This window comes from Uranotaenia lowii, chromosome 3 (assembly GCF_029784155.1).
Source record: "Uranotaenia lowii strain MFRU-FL chromosome 3, ASM2978415v1, whole genome shotgun sequence".
NCBI classification, from domain to species: domain Eukaryota; kingdom Metazoa; phylum Arthropoda; class Insecta; order Diptera; family Culicidae; genus Uranotaenia; species Uranotaenia lowii.
Window position 1 is genome coordinate 64,416,135 of NC_073693.1, and position 16,049 is coordinate 64,432,183.

Here is a 16,049-nt window from a genome sequence, read left to right on the forward strand (position 1 = left end):
CTTTATATATCCATAAGTTTATTTTTTCTACCGTCAAATCTTAAAAATGAAGTTTTGAAATTATTAAACTCGTTGAAAAACTTATGTTTTCAAAATTTAATTTTTTATTTACTTTTATTTTCATAATTAATATTAGTTCTTTATATGAAAGTCGGGCAAGTTGCATTGTCTGAAAAATGTCAAAGTCAACTCAACTGCATTGGCTTTGAGAGACTACTTTTTTATCAGATTTGTTTTGAAATCCTTTATCCCGACCATTTACTCAACATTTTATGCAAAGAATCTAAAAGCTGTTCTGAAAAAATCTGTTTCTCTAATTCCGTGACGACAAATCTAAAAGAATTTTATTCCATGTCAACAGCGATCCCTTTGATATTGTTATTAATATTGTGAGAATATTGTACAGAAGGAAAACTACGACCCTTAATCTCAGAAACTAGAAGTCGAAGGTTGGAAGACCCGAAATATTACTTATCTAACGTGCAATTTTCTCAGGAATTCGAATCTACCGTCGAGTTGCCGTCACTGGAGACATCTTAGTGAAGCTTTATTTGGCCCTTATCATCCAGAAAAATAAACAGTCATAGCTTTGTGAAACTTAATTTGATCCAAAACAGTTTTTCAGCCGGAAAACTGTCAGGAAGCATTTCTATGTGATGTGATTGTTTCCTGAAGATTTATGAAATGCTACAGAGGTTACATTAATTACAAATAAACCCACTTATATGAAAAAGATATTTAAATCAATTAACTTTTCGAAAAATTCTTGTACAAAATTGTATAGCATGAGCATAAGTCAAACGATCTGAAACTTTGGGTGTGGTTGTGTCCATTTTCAAGTTTTGAATTGAGATTCATTATTTTAAAAATCGATCGACTTCCAAGTGAGTCCTAAAACATTTGTTTTGTAAAATTGGATCTTCTTGATAGGGGTAAAAGGGGGCAAAACAGATCACGTTCTCTAATTTTTTCACCTGTTAATAGCCACTTAAAAATCAAGCATTAAGATATAAAGATTTATGTTGGTAGGACATATAAAGAAAAAGGCTCAACACTGAGCAAATTAGGTTAAATAACAGTCCACTCAAATGGCTTCGGGTAAATTAAGAGGTGGATTTGAGTTTCTGAGAAAACTTCACGTGTGATAAATGCTATTCTAGACACTCAAACCGGCGGCTTTGTGTTTTTTTTTTGAGGCCGAATTGGAATTGGAAAGTGCATTGGAAGGTTCATATGGAAGACCCCCCCCCCACCCCCCACCCCCTAATAAGGGGCCGTCTAAAATTAAGATTGCATTTCAACTAGAAGTTCTCATAACAAGCTTCCGTAACAAATATCATTCCTATTCGACCTTATGGTGACTGATTTTAAAAATGTGCAACCATTGGAAAAAGTCGGACAACATTATGCACGACACAAAATTTGCCTGTGCAACTATTGGGCACAGACAAGCTGTTTTAAATGATTTTTTAAATTTTTATGTCACTTTTTTCAAACACTTGAACTTTTGGGTCTTGTTGACCAATCCTGTATGAGTGCATCGACAAAAAAAATCGAGTGAATTTGGTTAAAATCACTAAAATACAGCATAAACACCAAAATCAAGTGCTTAGCTGTGCAACGATTGGCAAATCACCCTATCTACTAAGTTTAGTCAGTATAAAGGTCCATCGCGACCTACGAACGAATGAATTAAGAAAACGGTGTGGCATTATACCCTGTCGTTGTCGTTTCCGAACCCTCTGATTTGGGTGTGAAATATATTGATATTTCAACCCCAAGCAGAGGGTGAACTTGAACCAGACGGATTTATTAAAAAAAAGGAACCAAAAAGAAGTAAAAATATTCCGCACACCTTAAGCGGTTTTTGATGACCGAGGAAGAGGATTGATCAATACATAAGACCAAAGCATGTCCGATTCATGCGTTGAAATTTCTTTGGAAGGTGCATTCGTGCGAGCGGTCGATCTTGAGTCGAGAGTTTGTGGTCAGCTTAGCTCATTCATCCGCATTGGCTAGAGTTCAATGTCAACGACCTTCCGTGCGAGGGTTTGTAGATTCGTCGACAAAATTCGGCTATCGCTTTTGTTCGCTGTGAATTTTTCGTGATAGCCAACTTTGATTGATAACGGGATAGTTGTTTCTTTTAAGCTATGAAAGATACTACGAAGTAAAAGTTATTCAAAAGTATAACAACTAGTAACAGCTTCTGAATTTTTGGTGGATTTAGGTATAATCAACCAACTCCACATTTAAATATATTTTACGCATCACAACCTGAAAAACCGGAAAAAACAGAAAAGCTTATTATAAATAAAAAGTTTTAAGATAGTTTTTAAATGAAATATCACTTTTTGGAAACTTATAATCAAATGACCCTCCTGTACTCTATTTTAATTTCTACATCTATTCATTTGTCTGTCAGTGCTTTTGTCACTTCTTGTAAGTCTTATTACCTTGTAACTACAGCGTTGAAGTATCGAAATCGGCTTGGTTAAAACTGTAGTGATAATATGAATGATGAAAGCTTGAATGAAAAACAGAGCTCTAGCATAACAAACAATTGAATACATACTTTTCGGTTGGTTTAAAGAATGTTCAGCCAGTTTTTAGAAACACTCCAGGCGTTTAAGAGACAGTGTTTCTAAATATGTTGGTAATTCCTTTATACTTGGTTTATTAGACATGTTCATTTGTTCATGTATCACCCATTCTCTCGAGTCCCTGGTTAATCCAATAGGCGCACATAATTATCAATGAAAAGGCACATGGCCGTAGGAACGGGGATGGAGGTGGTTTGGGGGTATCACCCGCCTCCCCTATGAGGGTCAAAAAATGTTGAACAAAATGTTCTTCGCAATACTCAAAATCCTAGTTTAAATATGTTGAACGACTAAATAGAATCTAGAGTGCGGTGGCCGAAATTTTTTCAGCACGTATCCAAGTCGGAAAAATCCAGGCAATTTTATATTAAATTCTGCGAATCCGGGCATTTGTTTTAAAAATGACGACAAAAAATTTGGGCAAAATCCGGCCAAATTTAGTCAAAAATCCAGTAATAACTGAACAAAGATAAAAAAAAAATTGAAAAAACCATTTTTTTTTTCATTAAAACTTATCAACAGATTTTAAATCGTATTTTATGATTATTTTTATAAAAATTGCTAAAAACTGAGTTCTGAGTAGGCCTTGGTCGCGTGCGGACGCGTTTTTCTGTCGTTTTTTTTGCTTGCGTTGTTTTTCGGTTTTTCTGAAGAAGTTTGAAATAAAATGGAAGTGGAATTTACAAGGAAACGAAGAATTATTTTTTTTTTATCGTACCAGGCTAACGAAATTCACAAAATCAGGAATCATTATGATTTCTTTGATTCAAAGTGCGCTAAATCACTAAATATGCACCGCTTTCATAGCAGGATGACCATCGTGAATTCAGCAAAACATCTACAAGTTGGTGAGTTCGTTCCATTATTTTATCTTTTCTTGTATATAAATACATATAATTGATGTTTTTTATTGATTACATATTCATAATAGCTTAACTCTATTAAAGGAGAATTGTGGGGGGTTGGATAGGTCATCAAACGATCAAAAGACTGATATACAATGGATTGTGGGTTCAAGCCAGCCGGAGTATCTCGGCAAATTTAGAATCATGAGAAGGCTACTCAAGTACCTTTTCAGGATTCTTTATTTGTTTTGAAAAGTTGGAAGGGAGTGAGATGAGTCAAACCTATCCCAAACCAGTGGTAACGGACCCCTTGGCTGTGCTGCAATTATTGTTGATGAGTTAAGCATAAACAATATTTGAACGTGCGATCGAGACTTCCCGTACCGCCTCGGGTCGAAAGACCTATCAGCCACTGGTGGGTTCTCATACATACATACATACATACATTTTTATAAAAATTGCTAAAAACAATTCGTTTCGGACGCATAAACCAAAAAAATGACAACACATTTTATTTTGTTTGATTTGCCAAGTAAAGTAGGTAAATAAATCCGGGCATCCGCGCCGGGCCAGATGTTCCCAAATTTTGTATTGAATATCTGGGCAAACCAGGATAACACCGGACAATCTGGCCACCTTAGTCTAGAGTAAAAATCTCGACTCAGAACTAAGGCCAAAATTTCAAAATCGTTTTCGATTCGACGTTCACGGAAGAAGATAGTAAGTTGTTATCGAAATACCAGTATCTGAACTTTTCATTTACCGTGGTTGAATTAAAAGGAATCTTTGGATTGCTTTAATTCAGTTGAATCATTCAACCAAGTAGATTCACAACACAACAGAGTGTGCTATTTATTTCAAGTCTATAAAGATTGGTAAGTTAAAACATCTTCGCAAACATAAGATTTTTCATGCGTAGCTTTTGTATAACTTTTTTTTCTCAAAAATCTAAATTATCTTAAGCCTTTCAACGAGTTATAAGAACGTTAGACCTGTTTTCTGAGAAAAATTATTTTTAGTTTAAAAAGGTGTGCTACTAGTTTATCATCTGTCGCATTTGAAAATCTTCTGGAATATAACCGAAGGAATATCTAAAAATGAGAAGAAAAAAATATTTGAAAGCGTTGTCTTTTAAGCGTTGGATGGAAAATCGATATTGAAATTCATAGATAAAGTAATGATGTTTAAGCGTGTTTCGAGATGGTTTTCTATAATTTAAATTTGCCTTCGAAGCCATAATTTTTGCCCCCTACAGATGATGAATTCTTAAAATCTATAACCTATAAATTTACAGATGTTTCGCCAAAAAATCGAGGAAACAGTTTACATTATAGATACTGAAAAACCAATAAGTGTGAAACTAAAAGAGTGAAAAATTAAATTTAAATGCTCCTGGGATAGGAAAATTAAAAACATAAATAATGTGAATTGATATCATAAGTGTAGAAACGACTCTTTATGTTTAAAACTATATTTGGTGATTTTATTCGGATTTTTTTTTTTTTTTTACATAATTTAACGTTTGAAAAAAAAAAATGCCAATTTTCGGAAAAAAATATGAAAACTGGCCAAACACAACAACTTAAAAGCGTGATGTTTCGAAATTAGCTTTTACGCACTTTTATGCCCCTTTGGCTCCAAAGGCTTCAAATGTAGTTTTGTCAAGAAATCAAAATTATTTTTTCGGCTACTTAGAAACTGTGTCATGTCGATGAGAATTTTTTTTATCGCTTACCAAAATAGCTTACCAAAATGTGAAAAATATTAAAATGTTAAAAACCAAGAAAAATGTATTTGATTTGTGAATGATCTCATTTTTACAACTAGAAATAAGCGTTTTTTGCTCATTTATTATCCAACTTTTTCTTTGACAGAAGTAAAAAATGTGATCATGATTATGATGATGGGATAAATCCAAGTGAAATGTATTTTTGAACTAGTCAATTATTTTAACTTAGACTATGACTTCATGATAAATTGGAAATGTTTCGAAATAAATGTTGCTCAGACCTGCTCTAGACCTTAGACATTTTATTCAACGACACTACATGATTAAAGAGGTATTTTATACTGAAACTCAAAACCTGACACATAGAAACGCTACCTTATCTTTTGATCGGTACTGTACCGGTCAGGAAATACCATCCATACTCTTAGTTTTAATATGTGTCTAATTTATGTTCACTTGACACTGTAATTAATTTGCTCGAAAACACCACTATTTGTATATGTACCCTAGGATAAACATAACTCTCTCTTAACATAAAAGCTTTCTTCGAGAGAGTATGAAACCGCTCATAGAATAGAAAGTAAGCCATTTTTAGAATAGAATAGATTGTAACGTTGAATACTACACACGGATTTTTCACTTCGCTAATAAATTAGTAATTAGTCCAATAAAGCGACTTTCAATAAGTGCATCCGAAATCAAGTGATAGTAGTAGAACCGCAATTGAATTGCGAAGTGTTTTCAACACATCAACGTACACCCCCAAGTGCAAACAAAATCTTCCCCCCGAGCGGGCGATCAGCTGCTGTGCCATCAATCGTGCGACTTACCTGGAGTTCCTGTGTTGGTGGATGCCGTCGACTGGAGACGGAAAGAAATTCCCCGAAATCCGAACCCCCGCATCGGCCGTGCCCGAACATTTGGTCCTTCGAGCCGGATTCGAGGACAGAAGCTCATCTGGACCAGCATTGGAATCCAACATTCGCCATCTTCGGAAGCGCAGTAGCAGCTGTGGTTTGTACAATCACATCAAGGTAGGCCATTTTGTGATATACTCACCGTGAATATAATATTCAGGCCCATTATTCACTTGGCCAACGAAAATTTGTCCAATAATTGCAATTGCAACAGCAGCAATTAGAATCAAGTTGGTGATTGATATTTATTAGAACCAAAACAAACGGCAATTACACTGTCTCACAAAATTTTGAGGTTTTACACTGGAGCACAAAAGTTTTGGAACAAGTTTTTTTTAAATAAAACTTTTTGAGGAGAAATTGCATTGGATAAATAAAGGCGTGCTGTAGAACGAATTGCAAGTGCATTTAGCCTGTTGCACTTTACAGTGTCGGTCAAAATAATAGCGACACTTCGGAAACTACATTTTTTGGAGAAATTGCAAATCACTTTTGGTTTCAAATCGTAACAGTTGTGTTACAACATTGCTGGGTGCTGTTCATACGAGTTGCTGACTACAGTACGGTCCAAAAAGATAGCAACATCTACAAAATAAAAATAAATTTGGGAATTTTATTTGCGAGAAAATATCCGAAAGTCAATCATTGGTGGTGTGTCCGGTATTTTTGGTGTCAACAAGTGTGATTCGAGTGGTGGTAATATGGCTAGCAAGGCGGAGAAGAAATTAGCAGCGGACCTTCTGACGCGACGACGAGCGTGTGCCGAGCGAGATGTGGTGGAGAAGTTCATTGCGGAGTACACCTATGAACGGGATTGTTGCCAGGTTGCGGTGCGTTTGGAGGCGCTAAACAAGTGCAACGAGCTGTTCCTGAACGTGCAGAATGATATTGAGCTGGGCGATCACGAAGAGAGGTTTGAAGGTCATCTAGAGTTTCGGGCGGATTTTGAGGATCGATTCTGCAGGGCGAAAGGTTTTTTGCTGTCCAAACTGGAAAGTAGGGAGCATCCGTTGAGTTCGACGATCATGCACGCATCGTCTTCACACAACATGTCTGCTAGTTTCCACCATCGTTTGCCGAAAATCGATCTGCCGAAGTTCAGCGGAGATGAGTCGCGTTGGATCTCATTTCGTGATAACTTTATCTCAATGATCCACTGCAACGAAGATATTCCGATCGTGAACAAGCTGCAATATCTTCTACAGTCACTGGAGGGAGAAGCTAAGAAGCCGTTTGAGTCTGTGGACATCCAAGCGGACAACTATTCGTCGACATGGGATGCACTGAAGAAGCGGTACGATAATAAACGGTTTCTCAGGAAGGAATTGTTTCGAGGCCTGTACAATCTCCCATCGATAAAGCGTGAGTCAGCACAGGACCTCAACACTCTGGTTGATGACTTTCAGCGACATATCAAGGCATTGGGAAAATTGGGCGAGCCAGTAGAGCACTGGGACACTCCACTTATTTTCATTCTTTCGAATAAATTGGATGCAGCAACGATCCGCGCTTGGGAGCAAGATACTCGTCAAAAGGACGAAGTAAAGTACGACGAGCTCATCGATTTTTTGATCCAACATGTTCGAATGCTGAAATCCGTTGCCAGTGATCTGCAGCACCGTTCAACAGTGTTGACTGTTTCCAGGGTGGCCGGACAAACACCGAAGAAGCCGTCAGCGATCAAATCCGTCGTCAACGCAGCAACATCCGAGTCACAATCCAGCACACAACAGTGTCACTGTTGTTCCAAAACGCACCCTTTGCACCAGTGTCCAGCATTCAAGAAGCTGTCGATCTCCCAGCGGCGAGAACTAGTTACGAGGCACAGTCTTTGCCGAAACTGCTTCCGTTCAAATCACCAGGCACGAGCGTGCAAGTCGAAGTTTGTTTGTAGAAACTGCCAAACTAAGCACCACACTATGTTGCACGATCAACCAGCCCCGCAACCCACGTCGGCGATTCAAGGCACCAGTGGTTCACTCAGCCCGCCAGCAATCAACTTATCTGTGCATTCCAACTCGACGGTTCTACTGGAAACAGTTGCGCTTCTAGTGGTCGATCGGTATGGAAGGCAAATTCCAGCACGCGCTCTTCTGGATTCTGCAGCGATGTCTAACTTTATTACGAAGAAGCTGGCGAACGAGCTCGCCACTAGACAAAGCCCCGTGGACATCTCAGTTGCAGGAATAGGAGAGTCCGTCAAGCGCATCAAGCACCAGCTAACGGCCAAGATTGTTTCCAGGAACAGTGACTTCTCCACCACACTCGATTTTCTAGTTATGAGGAAGCCGACATCAAATCTGCCCACAATACCTATCGACACATCTGCGTGGAACATTCCTGAAGTGCCTTTGGCGGATGTCCATTTCAATGTTCCAGCTACGATCGATATAATCATCGGTGGAGAGTGCTATCACGAGCTCCACACCGGCGTTCGCCAATCTCTTGGCAACGGCTTCCCGTTCTTGGTGGACACACACTTTGGCTGGACAGTTTCCGGCAAGGTAACGACCGGCTCCACCACCGCACCACGAGCGTGCTACATCTCCGCCGTTGACCAGAACTTGGACTCTACTCTGGAACGTTTCTGGGAGCTGGACACCGTCGATGAAGGCCAAAACCTCTCAGCAGAAGAACGGAAGTGCGAAGAGATTTTTGCCAGCACCACCACTCGAAATCACGATGGAAGGTACGTCGTACGGCTGCCCCGGACTGATGATTCCCAGATCACCCTTGGAGACTCTCGCATGATCGCAATTCGCCGGTTCTACAGCTTAGAACGCCGCCTACAGCGAGATGACTCCACCAAAATGGCCTACCACAAATTCATCGAAGAATACGCACAACTTGAACACATGTTTAAGATAGATCCTGTCGTCGATAACAAACCACACTGCTATCTGCCACATCACCCGGTCTTCAAGGAAGCCAGCACAACCACCAAGGTACGCGTGGTATTCGACGCTTCTTGCAAGACCACATCCGGGTATTCGCTGAACGATGTGCTGCTCGTCGGTCCGGTCGTCCAACAGGATCTGCTGTCCATCACCCTTCGATTCCGTACAAAGGCCATCGCTCTTGTAGCGGACATTGAAAAAATGTACCGTCAAGTTAATTTACATCCCGATGATCAGCCCTTTCATCGAATCCTTTGGAGGGAGAACCCTTCTGAACCGTTGGATACTTACGAACTCCGCACCGTTACTTACGGAACCGCTTCAGCTCCGTACCTGGCAACTCGTGTTTTGAAGCAGTTAGCCATTGATGAAGGAGATAGGTTCCCAGTCGCAGCCGAAGCCATCGATGACTACTACATGGATGATTTACTATCCGGTGCCAACGATCTAGAGTCCGCTATACAAAAACGCCGCCAGATGTCCGCGATGTGTCAGTCTGCCGGATTTCAGCTGAGAAAGTGGGCTTCTAACAACCGATCGGCTCTTGTAGACGTTCCATCTGCAGACCTTGCCATCGATCCACTGCATGACTTGAACGAAGATCAATCGGTATCGACTCTCGGCCTAGTTTGGGATACTCGAACTGATATGCTGCGGTTCAACATCAACCTTCCACTTCCTGCGTCGGTGCTGACCAAGAGGAAAGTAATCTCCTACATAGCGAGGATTTTCGATCCGCTGGGCCTCGTCGGACCAGCTATAACACTGGCCAAGCTGTTCATGCAAAAGTTGTGGCGACTTAGATCAGAAAAGGACGAACCGTACGATTGGGATCGGCCTCTGCCTTCGAAGCTGCAGGAGGAGTGGAAGCAGTTCCATGCAACGCTCTACATTTTAGCCGACATTCGAATTCCTCGGTTTGTCAACGGATATGCAGATTGTTCGATCCAGCTCCATTTCTTCTGTGACGCATCTGAAGCTGCATATGGATCTTGTTGCTTCGTTCGTTCCGAGTTTGCAGGCGAAATCAGAGTGCGGTTGTTGACCTCCAAATCCAAGGTTGCTCCTTTGGCCAAGAAACATTCGATTGCACGTTTGGAGCTATGCGCAGCTGTTCTATCCACAAAGTTGTTCCGGAAGGTACAAGGCGCGATTGGGTCATCAGAACACGTTTATTTCTGGTCTGACTCAACCACAGTCCTCCAATGGTTGAGGTCGCCACCGCATCGATGGAGAACCTTTGTTGCCAATCGCGTTACTGCTATCCAGACTGGCACTGAAGGTTTCAATTGGAGACACGTCCCGGGAGTGCAGAATCCAGCCGACGAACTTTCTCGTGGACTACAGCCCTCCGATCTTCTCAACCAAGCTCGATGGTGGAACGGTCCAGATTGGCTGTCGTCGTCATCGGAATATTGGCCACGATGTGTTTTGCCGGAGAATGATTCACCAGAGGTCGCTGAAGAAAGTCCTTCTGTCAGTTTAGCTGCCACCGTTTCCGAAAAAGAGGATTTTGCAGACCAGCTGTTCACTCGGTATTCAACGTTCAAGCGACTCAACCGGGTAACAGCCGCTTGTATCAAATACATCAAGGCACTCCAAGCTGCAGCTATAAGGAGGAAAAATCAACTAGTTACGCCGTTCCCTACACCCAATGAGTTAGCGATCGTCTACCTTTCAGCTGAAGATTTAGCCGAGGCAGATCGTGCGCTGCTCCGATTAGCCCAGTCACAGCTATACGCGGAAGAGCTCTCCGAGTTCCAAAATCCCAAACGTACGAGAAATCCGCTGTCGTCGCAGCTACGATACCTACGTCCTTTTCTCTGTGATGATGGTATTATTCGCGTTGGTGGTCGCCTAAGGAATGCAGACGTTGCGCAGAGTGTCAAACATCCAGCAGTTCTCTCGGCTAAGCATCCACTGGCAAGGCTTATTACGGAGCATTACCATCGAACGCTTTTGCATGCTGGACCGCAGTTGATGATTGCCACTATTCGCCAGAGATACTGGATTCATGGAGGAAGAAATTTAGCTCGCCAAACGTACCATGGCTGTATGAAATGCTTTCGGCAGAAGCCGACCCTCGTTGAGCAAAGCTCCGCAGATCTACCAAAATCCCGTGTGATCCAAGATCGTCCATTCGCTGTGTGTGGAGTCGACTATTTCGGGCCCATTTTTATCAAGTCACCGATTCGTCGTCATGGTCCAACAAAGGCATATGGTGCCATTTTCGTATGTTTCGTTACGAAGGCCGTTCACATTGAGTTGGTGTCGGATCTGTCAACGCCCGCCTTTCTGTCAGCACTTCGTCGCTTCGTTGCCCGTCGCAGTCGCCCGAGGGAAATTCATTCGGACAACGGGACAGCTTTCAAAGGTGCATCGAACGCTCTTCACCGATTGTACGACATGCTGAAGAAAAACAGCGAAGACAGGGAGCAGATATTCAACTGGTGTGCAACGGAAAGAATCCAGTGGAAATTCATTCCTCCGCGAGCTCCGCATTTCGGTGGATTATGGGAAGCTGCGGTGAAGTCTGCCAAACACCATATTCTACGTGAGATAGGACACACGAACATGAGCTACGAGGACATGACCACACTGCTCGCTGAAGTGGAGATGGGCCTTAATTCACGTCCAATCACCCCGATCCCGACGGAATCCGATGATCTCGAGGTGTTAACTCCAGGACACTTCCTTGTGGGCACCAACTTGCAAGCCGTTGACGATGTGGATGATACTGCAAAGCCCGACGACAACCATCTCGACCATTGGAAGCTCACCACAAAACGGATGCAGGGTATCTGGGCTCGTTGGTATCCCGAATATCTCGCCCAACTACAAACCCGCGCTAGGAAGGGAAGCAAATCGGCGGTTCCGGTGGAGGTTGGAAAAATCGTGGTAATCAAGGAAGACAACTTACCACCAGCCTTGTGGCCACTAGGTCGCATCACAAAACTTCATCCCGGCCGAGATGGAGTTGTTCGTGTTGTGGGACTGAAGACAGCCAAGCGTGATGACGTCATCAGAGCGGTGAACCGGATAGCCATCTTACCCACCGCCAGCATCCAAGACGTTAACCCAACAACCACCGAAGATTAGCAGAAACTACAAAGACCGGTAGAGCACGCCGAACGTGCTCAACGCGCTAATGGAGCGCTATCAGGTGATTAGCGTTCCAAATTTATTCTTTAAACCGTTCGATCTACCGGGTCTTTGCTGCTTCCAGATCCGTATGTGTCCTGTAGAGCCTAGCCATTGTTTGTTTCAACGAGATCAATCTCCAAAGACCGGCAGAGCACGCCGAATGTGTCTCGATGCGCATTCCAAGCGCTAATAGGTGATTAGCGTTCCAATATTTCACTTTTTCTCGTTCGATCTACCTGGTCTTCGTTGATTTCAGATCCTATCTCAAACATTACTCCATTAATATTCCGTCACCGTGTTCCAAGCCGCAACGCAGAATCTTCAAAGACCGGTAGAGCACACCGAACGTTGCTCAACGCGCTAAAGGAGCGCTAACAGGTGATTAGCGTTCCTATTACCTTAATCAAAATCGTTCGATCTACCGGGTCTTTTATCGATTCCAGACCGTCCACTGTCGTACATCGTCGCAGTTCTTTCGTTCACCAGCGTTATAGCCGATCGAGATCGGCCACATCCACAAGGTAGCAGAATCTACAAAGATCGGTAGAGCACGCCGAACGTTGCTCAACGCGCTAATGGGGCGCTAACAGGTGATTAGCGTTCCTATAACCTTACCCTACGCCGTTCGGTCTACCGGGTCTTTTTTGTCTTCACAGATTCTGCACCAGTGCCGAAGCAGAGTCCTCGATGTGCGACGTGTCAGCTGCGTTTCTTGGTCCAACCGTGTCTCCTGGTTCAACCGGGTACCTTGGTCCAACTATGTCCCCTGATCCAACCGTGTCGCATGGTTCAACCGACTGAGGAGGCCGTAATCAAGTGGTCCGAAATGCGTTGAAACAGCAGTTTCAAGGTGGCCGGAATGATCGGTACTGTACCGGTCAGGAAATACCATCCATACTCTTAGTTTTAATATGTGTCTAATTTATGTTCACTTGACACTGTAATTAATTTGCTCGAAAACACCACTATTTGTATATGTACCCTAGGATAAACATAACTCTCTCTTAACATAAAAGCTTTCTTCGAGAGAGTATGAAACCGCTCATAGAATAGAAAGTAAGCCATTTTTAGAATAGAATAGATTGTAACGTTGAATACTACACACGGATTTTTCACTTCGCTAATAAATTAGTAATTAGTCCAATAAAGCGACTTTCAATAAGTGCATCCGAAATCAAGTGATAGTAGTAGAACCGCAATTGAATTGCGAAGTGTTTTCAACACATCAACGTACACCCCCAAGTGCAAACAAAATCTTCCCCCCGAGCGGGCGATCAGCTGCTGTGCCATCAATCGTGCGACTTACCTGGAGTTCCTGTGTTGGTGGATGCCGTCGACTGGAGACGGAAAGAAATTCCCCGAAATCCGAACCCCCGCATCGGCCGTGCCCGAACACTTTAAAATTGATATTTATTAAAGAGAGTATCTGAACAAGTTCATCCATTACTTTATTACTAATCACTTTGATATTAAAAAAAAATCATTCATTGCTAATTTTATGCTGATATGAAATATTCAATAAATTAGTTTCAATCTCAATTTATTTGCATTTCTTATTCTTCTAAATTCTCAACTCCTCATTCAAATGGGTTTTGAAAAATTACACCCGGAAACAAAATTCACATTTTTCTGAGGTGCAAAGAATCTAAGCACTAACTTTGATTAATTTAGGAGTCCTCAAACTTTTATAAATATGCAAAAATTATTTAGGAAAATTCTGATCTTTTGTGAAAAACTTAAAAAAAAATATCAAATTATAAATAAAATTAAGGTATTTATGAACTTTTTTCAATACCGCAATTATTTTTTACTGATTTGACCCTTCATAACAAAGTTTTTTTAGTTTTCTGTTGAAATCATGTTTAACGGGCAATGATATATGTACTTTAACGGTGAAATAGTTTTAAAAAAAAGATTTTGCCTCCCTATTTCATACATGTCTGTTTTTAATCTGTTACTTTATGAAAAAAATTAAAAATTTAATTAAGCATCTAATCAACTAACTTTTTGCGCAGATTGTTTCAAAATATCTAAATAAACCATTCCATCAACTATTTGACAATCAACTATTTGGTCAATCATTTTTAAGCTAAAACTTCAAAAGCTTCAAAACATTAGAAAATTAGGAATGGACCCTATTTTCTAAAAACTATAATTTAGGTAGCGTCCAAAATCCTTGGTCCATGTGCATTTCGATCTAAAAGAGTTGTTGACAGTTAGGTTCTCAACTAAACACTATTCTGGAGTCATTATTTTTAAGAAAAAAAAATCCTATGTAAGGAAGAGAAGAAGACATTTAAACCCCGTCTAAAGGCAGGGTTTGGTAAAATGAAAACAGTTAGACAAATATGTTCGATATTTGCAACCGGAAAAGTACTGAAATTAAGTAATTTAGCCACGTGGTTATGCAATTTTTGAAAAAAAAAATGTGAAAAAATATATTCTGAATTATCGTTCTTTCGTATTTCATCAAATTGAAGTTGAATATAATCACGAAAATAAAGTTCCGTAAATTTTTCAGCGAAAAAAATGGGTTCTACGGGGATAACATAATTACAATGTTAAAATAAAGAATAGAGAGTGAGACTGCCAGTACAAGTCCTACCCTATTGAAGTAGCTATTAGAAAATTGATCACCCCAATGGAAAATCGAACTGCAATTTGAAATTCTTACTATTTACGTTACGGCAATTCAAATAACCTCTTCTGTTTGTAAAATATTCTCACGGAGTGGAAAATTTTCAAAATTCAAAAGTCTACCTACTAAGAAATGTACAAAATTTTTATAAAAGTTCGCGCATTTTTAAACGGTTTTTTCTCGCTCCCCCCCCCCTCATCTTATTCGTATGGCGAATTTCATAAAAATAAGTTAAAAATTACAAATGTACATATTATTTGATTCAACATCTGCAAAGTTGTATTGATATGCAACACTTTGTTTTGTGAATAATCAAATATCATGGATGTAAATTGATTAAATTTTCAGCGAAGCTTCCTGTTAATGTAACGTTTACATGTGGAAATTTCTGTGATTCTCGGTACAGCAGTTTTTATAATAGCGTCCAATGAAGTAATTTTTCGACTTGAAGTTTTGAGAAAAATGTGCGCCATCTATAATGCATACTTTGAACCACAATATTTTTTTTTTAAATAAAGGCTATTTTAGATAACGATTCCTGTATCCTGAAGCTTGGCCTTCAAAATAACTTAAAATATTAAATTTGATCGAAGTTATATTAAATTTAGCCGATTGACATTTTTGACTTTTTATAACTCCAGCATCGTTATTGCTCAATGGCACGATTCCCGATGCAACTTAGACAGAGTATAAACTTTGTGGAACCTATTGAAGTGCTTATAATAGAAACCGGTCGCATTTGGAGGCAGTCTTCTTTGTATTTTGAGCAATTCATCGTGTCAATCGTTATGAAAGACTGAGTAATTTGTAGTTTCCACAGATCGTTAGCCTCCTCAAGTACTAGACATTATATTTTTAATTTTTTTTTATCTTTGTTTATCTCCCGAAAATACAGGGGAGACTTGTTAACGAAAAGTTCATGGTTGGAGTTTGTTTTGCTTTTCCATTACGAAATTTTTCACAATATCTCCCCACGAGACGTCCAAATACTTTGCGCACGATTTGACCACCGTATTTTGCCTATTTTACTGGTAGGCAGCTTTTCTACCTTGCAGAAATGAAGTCATTTATAAGTCAGCTTGACCAAATAGTCAGACAAATTTGACTTTTCTATCACTTCCTGTATTCATATTTTTGAATTGAGCTTGAAAAAACCTCTCACATACCCTTCACTTCATGGAATCAATCATCTTCAGTTTTATTCAAATTTTAGCACACTGTAGGGTCCTGTAACCTTCTAAAACAATTTACCATGTGATTTTTGGTCAAATAGTAG

The 16,049-nt window shown here is 40.3% G+C and overlaps 1 protein-coding gene across 1 annotated transcript; it reads left to right on the top strand.

Moving 5' to 3' along the window:
- Positions 1-3,414: 3,414 nt before the first annotated feature.
- LOC129752251 (uncharacterized) lies at positions 3,415-12,090 on the top strand. The gene is made up of 3 exons (XM_055748037.1): positions 3,415-3,451; positions 5,865-6,211; positions 6,733-12,090. Exons 1-3 carry the CDS (start codon positions 3,415-3,417, stop codon positions 12,088-12,090), a joined length of 5,742 nt encoding a protein of 1,913 aa, XP_055604012.1.
- The last annotated feature ends 3,959 nt before the right edge of the window (positions 12,091-16,049 follow it).

Bases quoted from the DNA above. Each gene is read 5' to 3' on its own strand.
- LOC129752251 (XM_055748037.1), top strand. From the start codon at position 3,415: ATGACCATCGTGAATTCAGCAAAACATCTACAAGTTG. The intron at 3,452-5,864 runs GTGAGTTCGTTC...ACTTTCAATAAG, and splicing joins AGCAAAACATCTACAAGTTG to TGCATCCGAAATCAAGTGAT. The intron at 6,212-6,732 runs GTAGGCCATTTT...AATATCCGAAAG, and splicing joins GTTTGTACAATCACATCAAG to TCAATCATTGGTGGTGTGTC.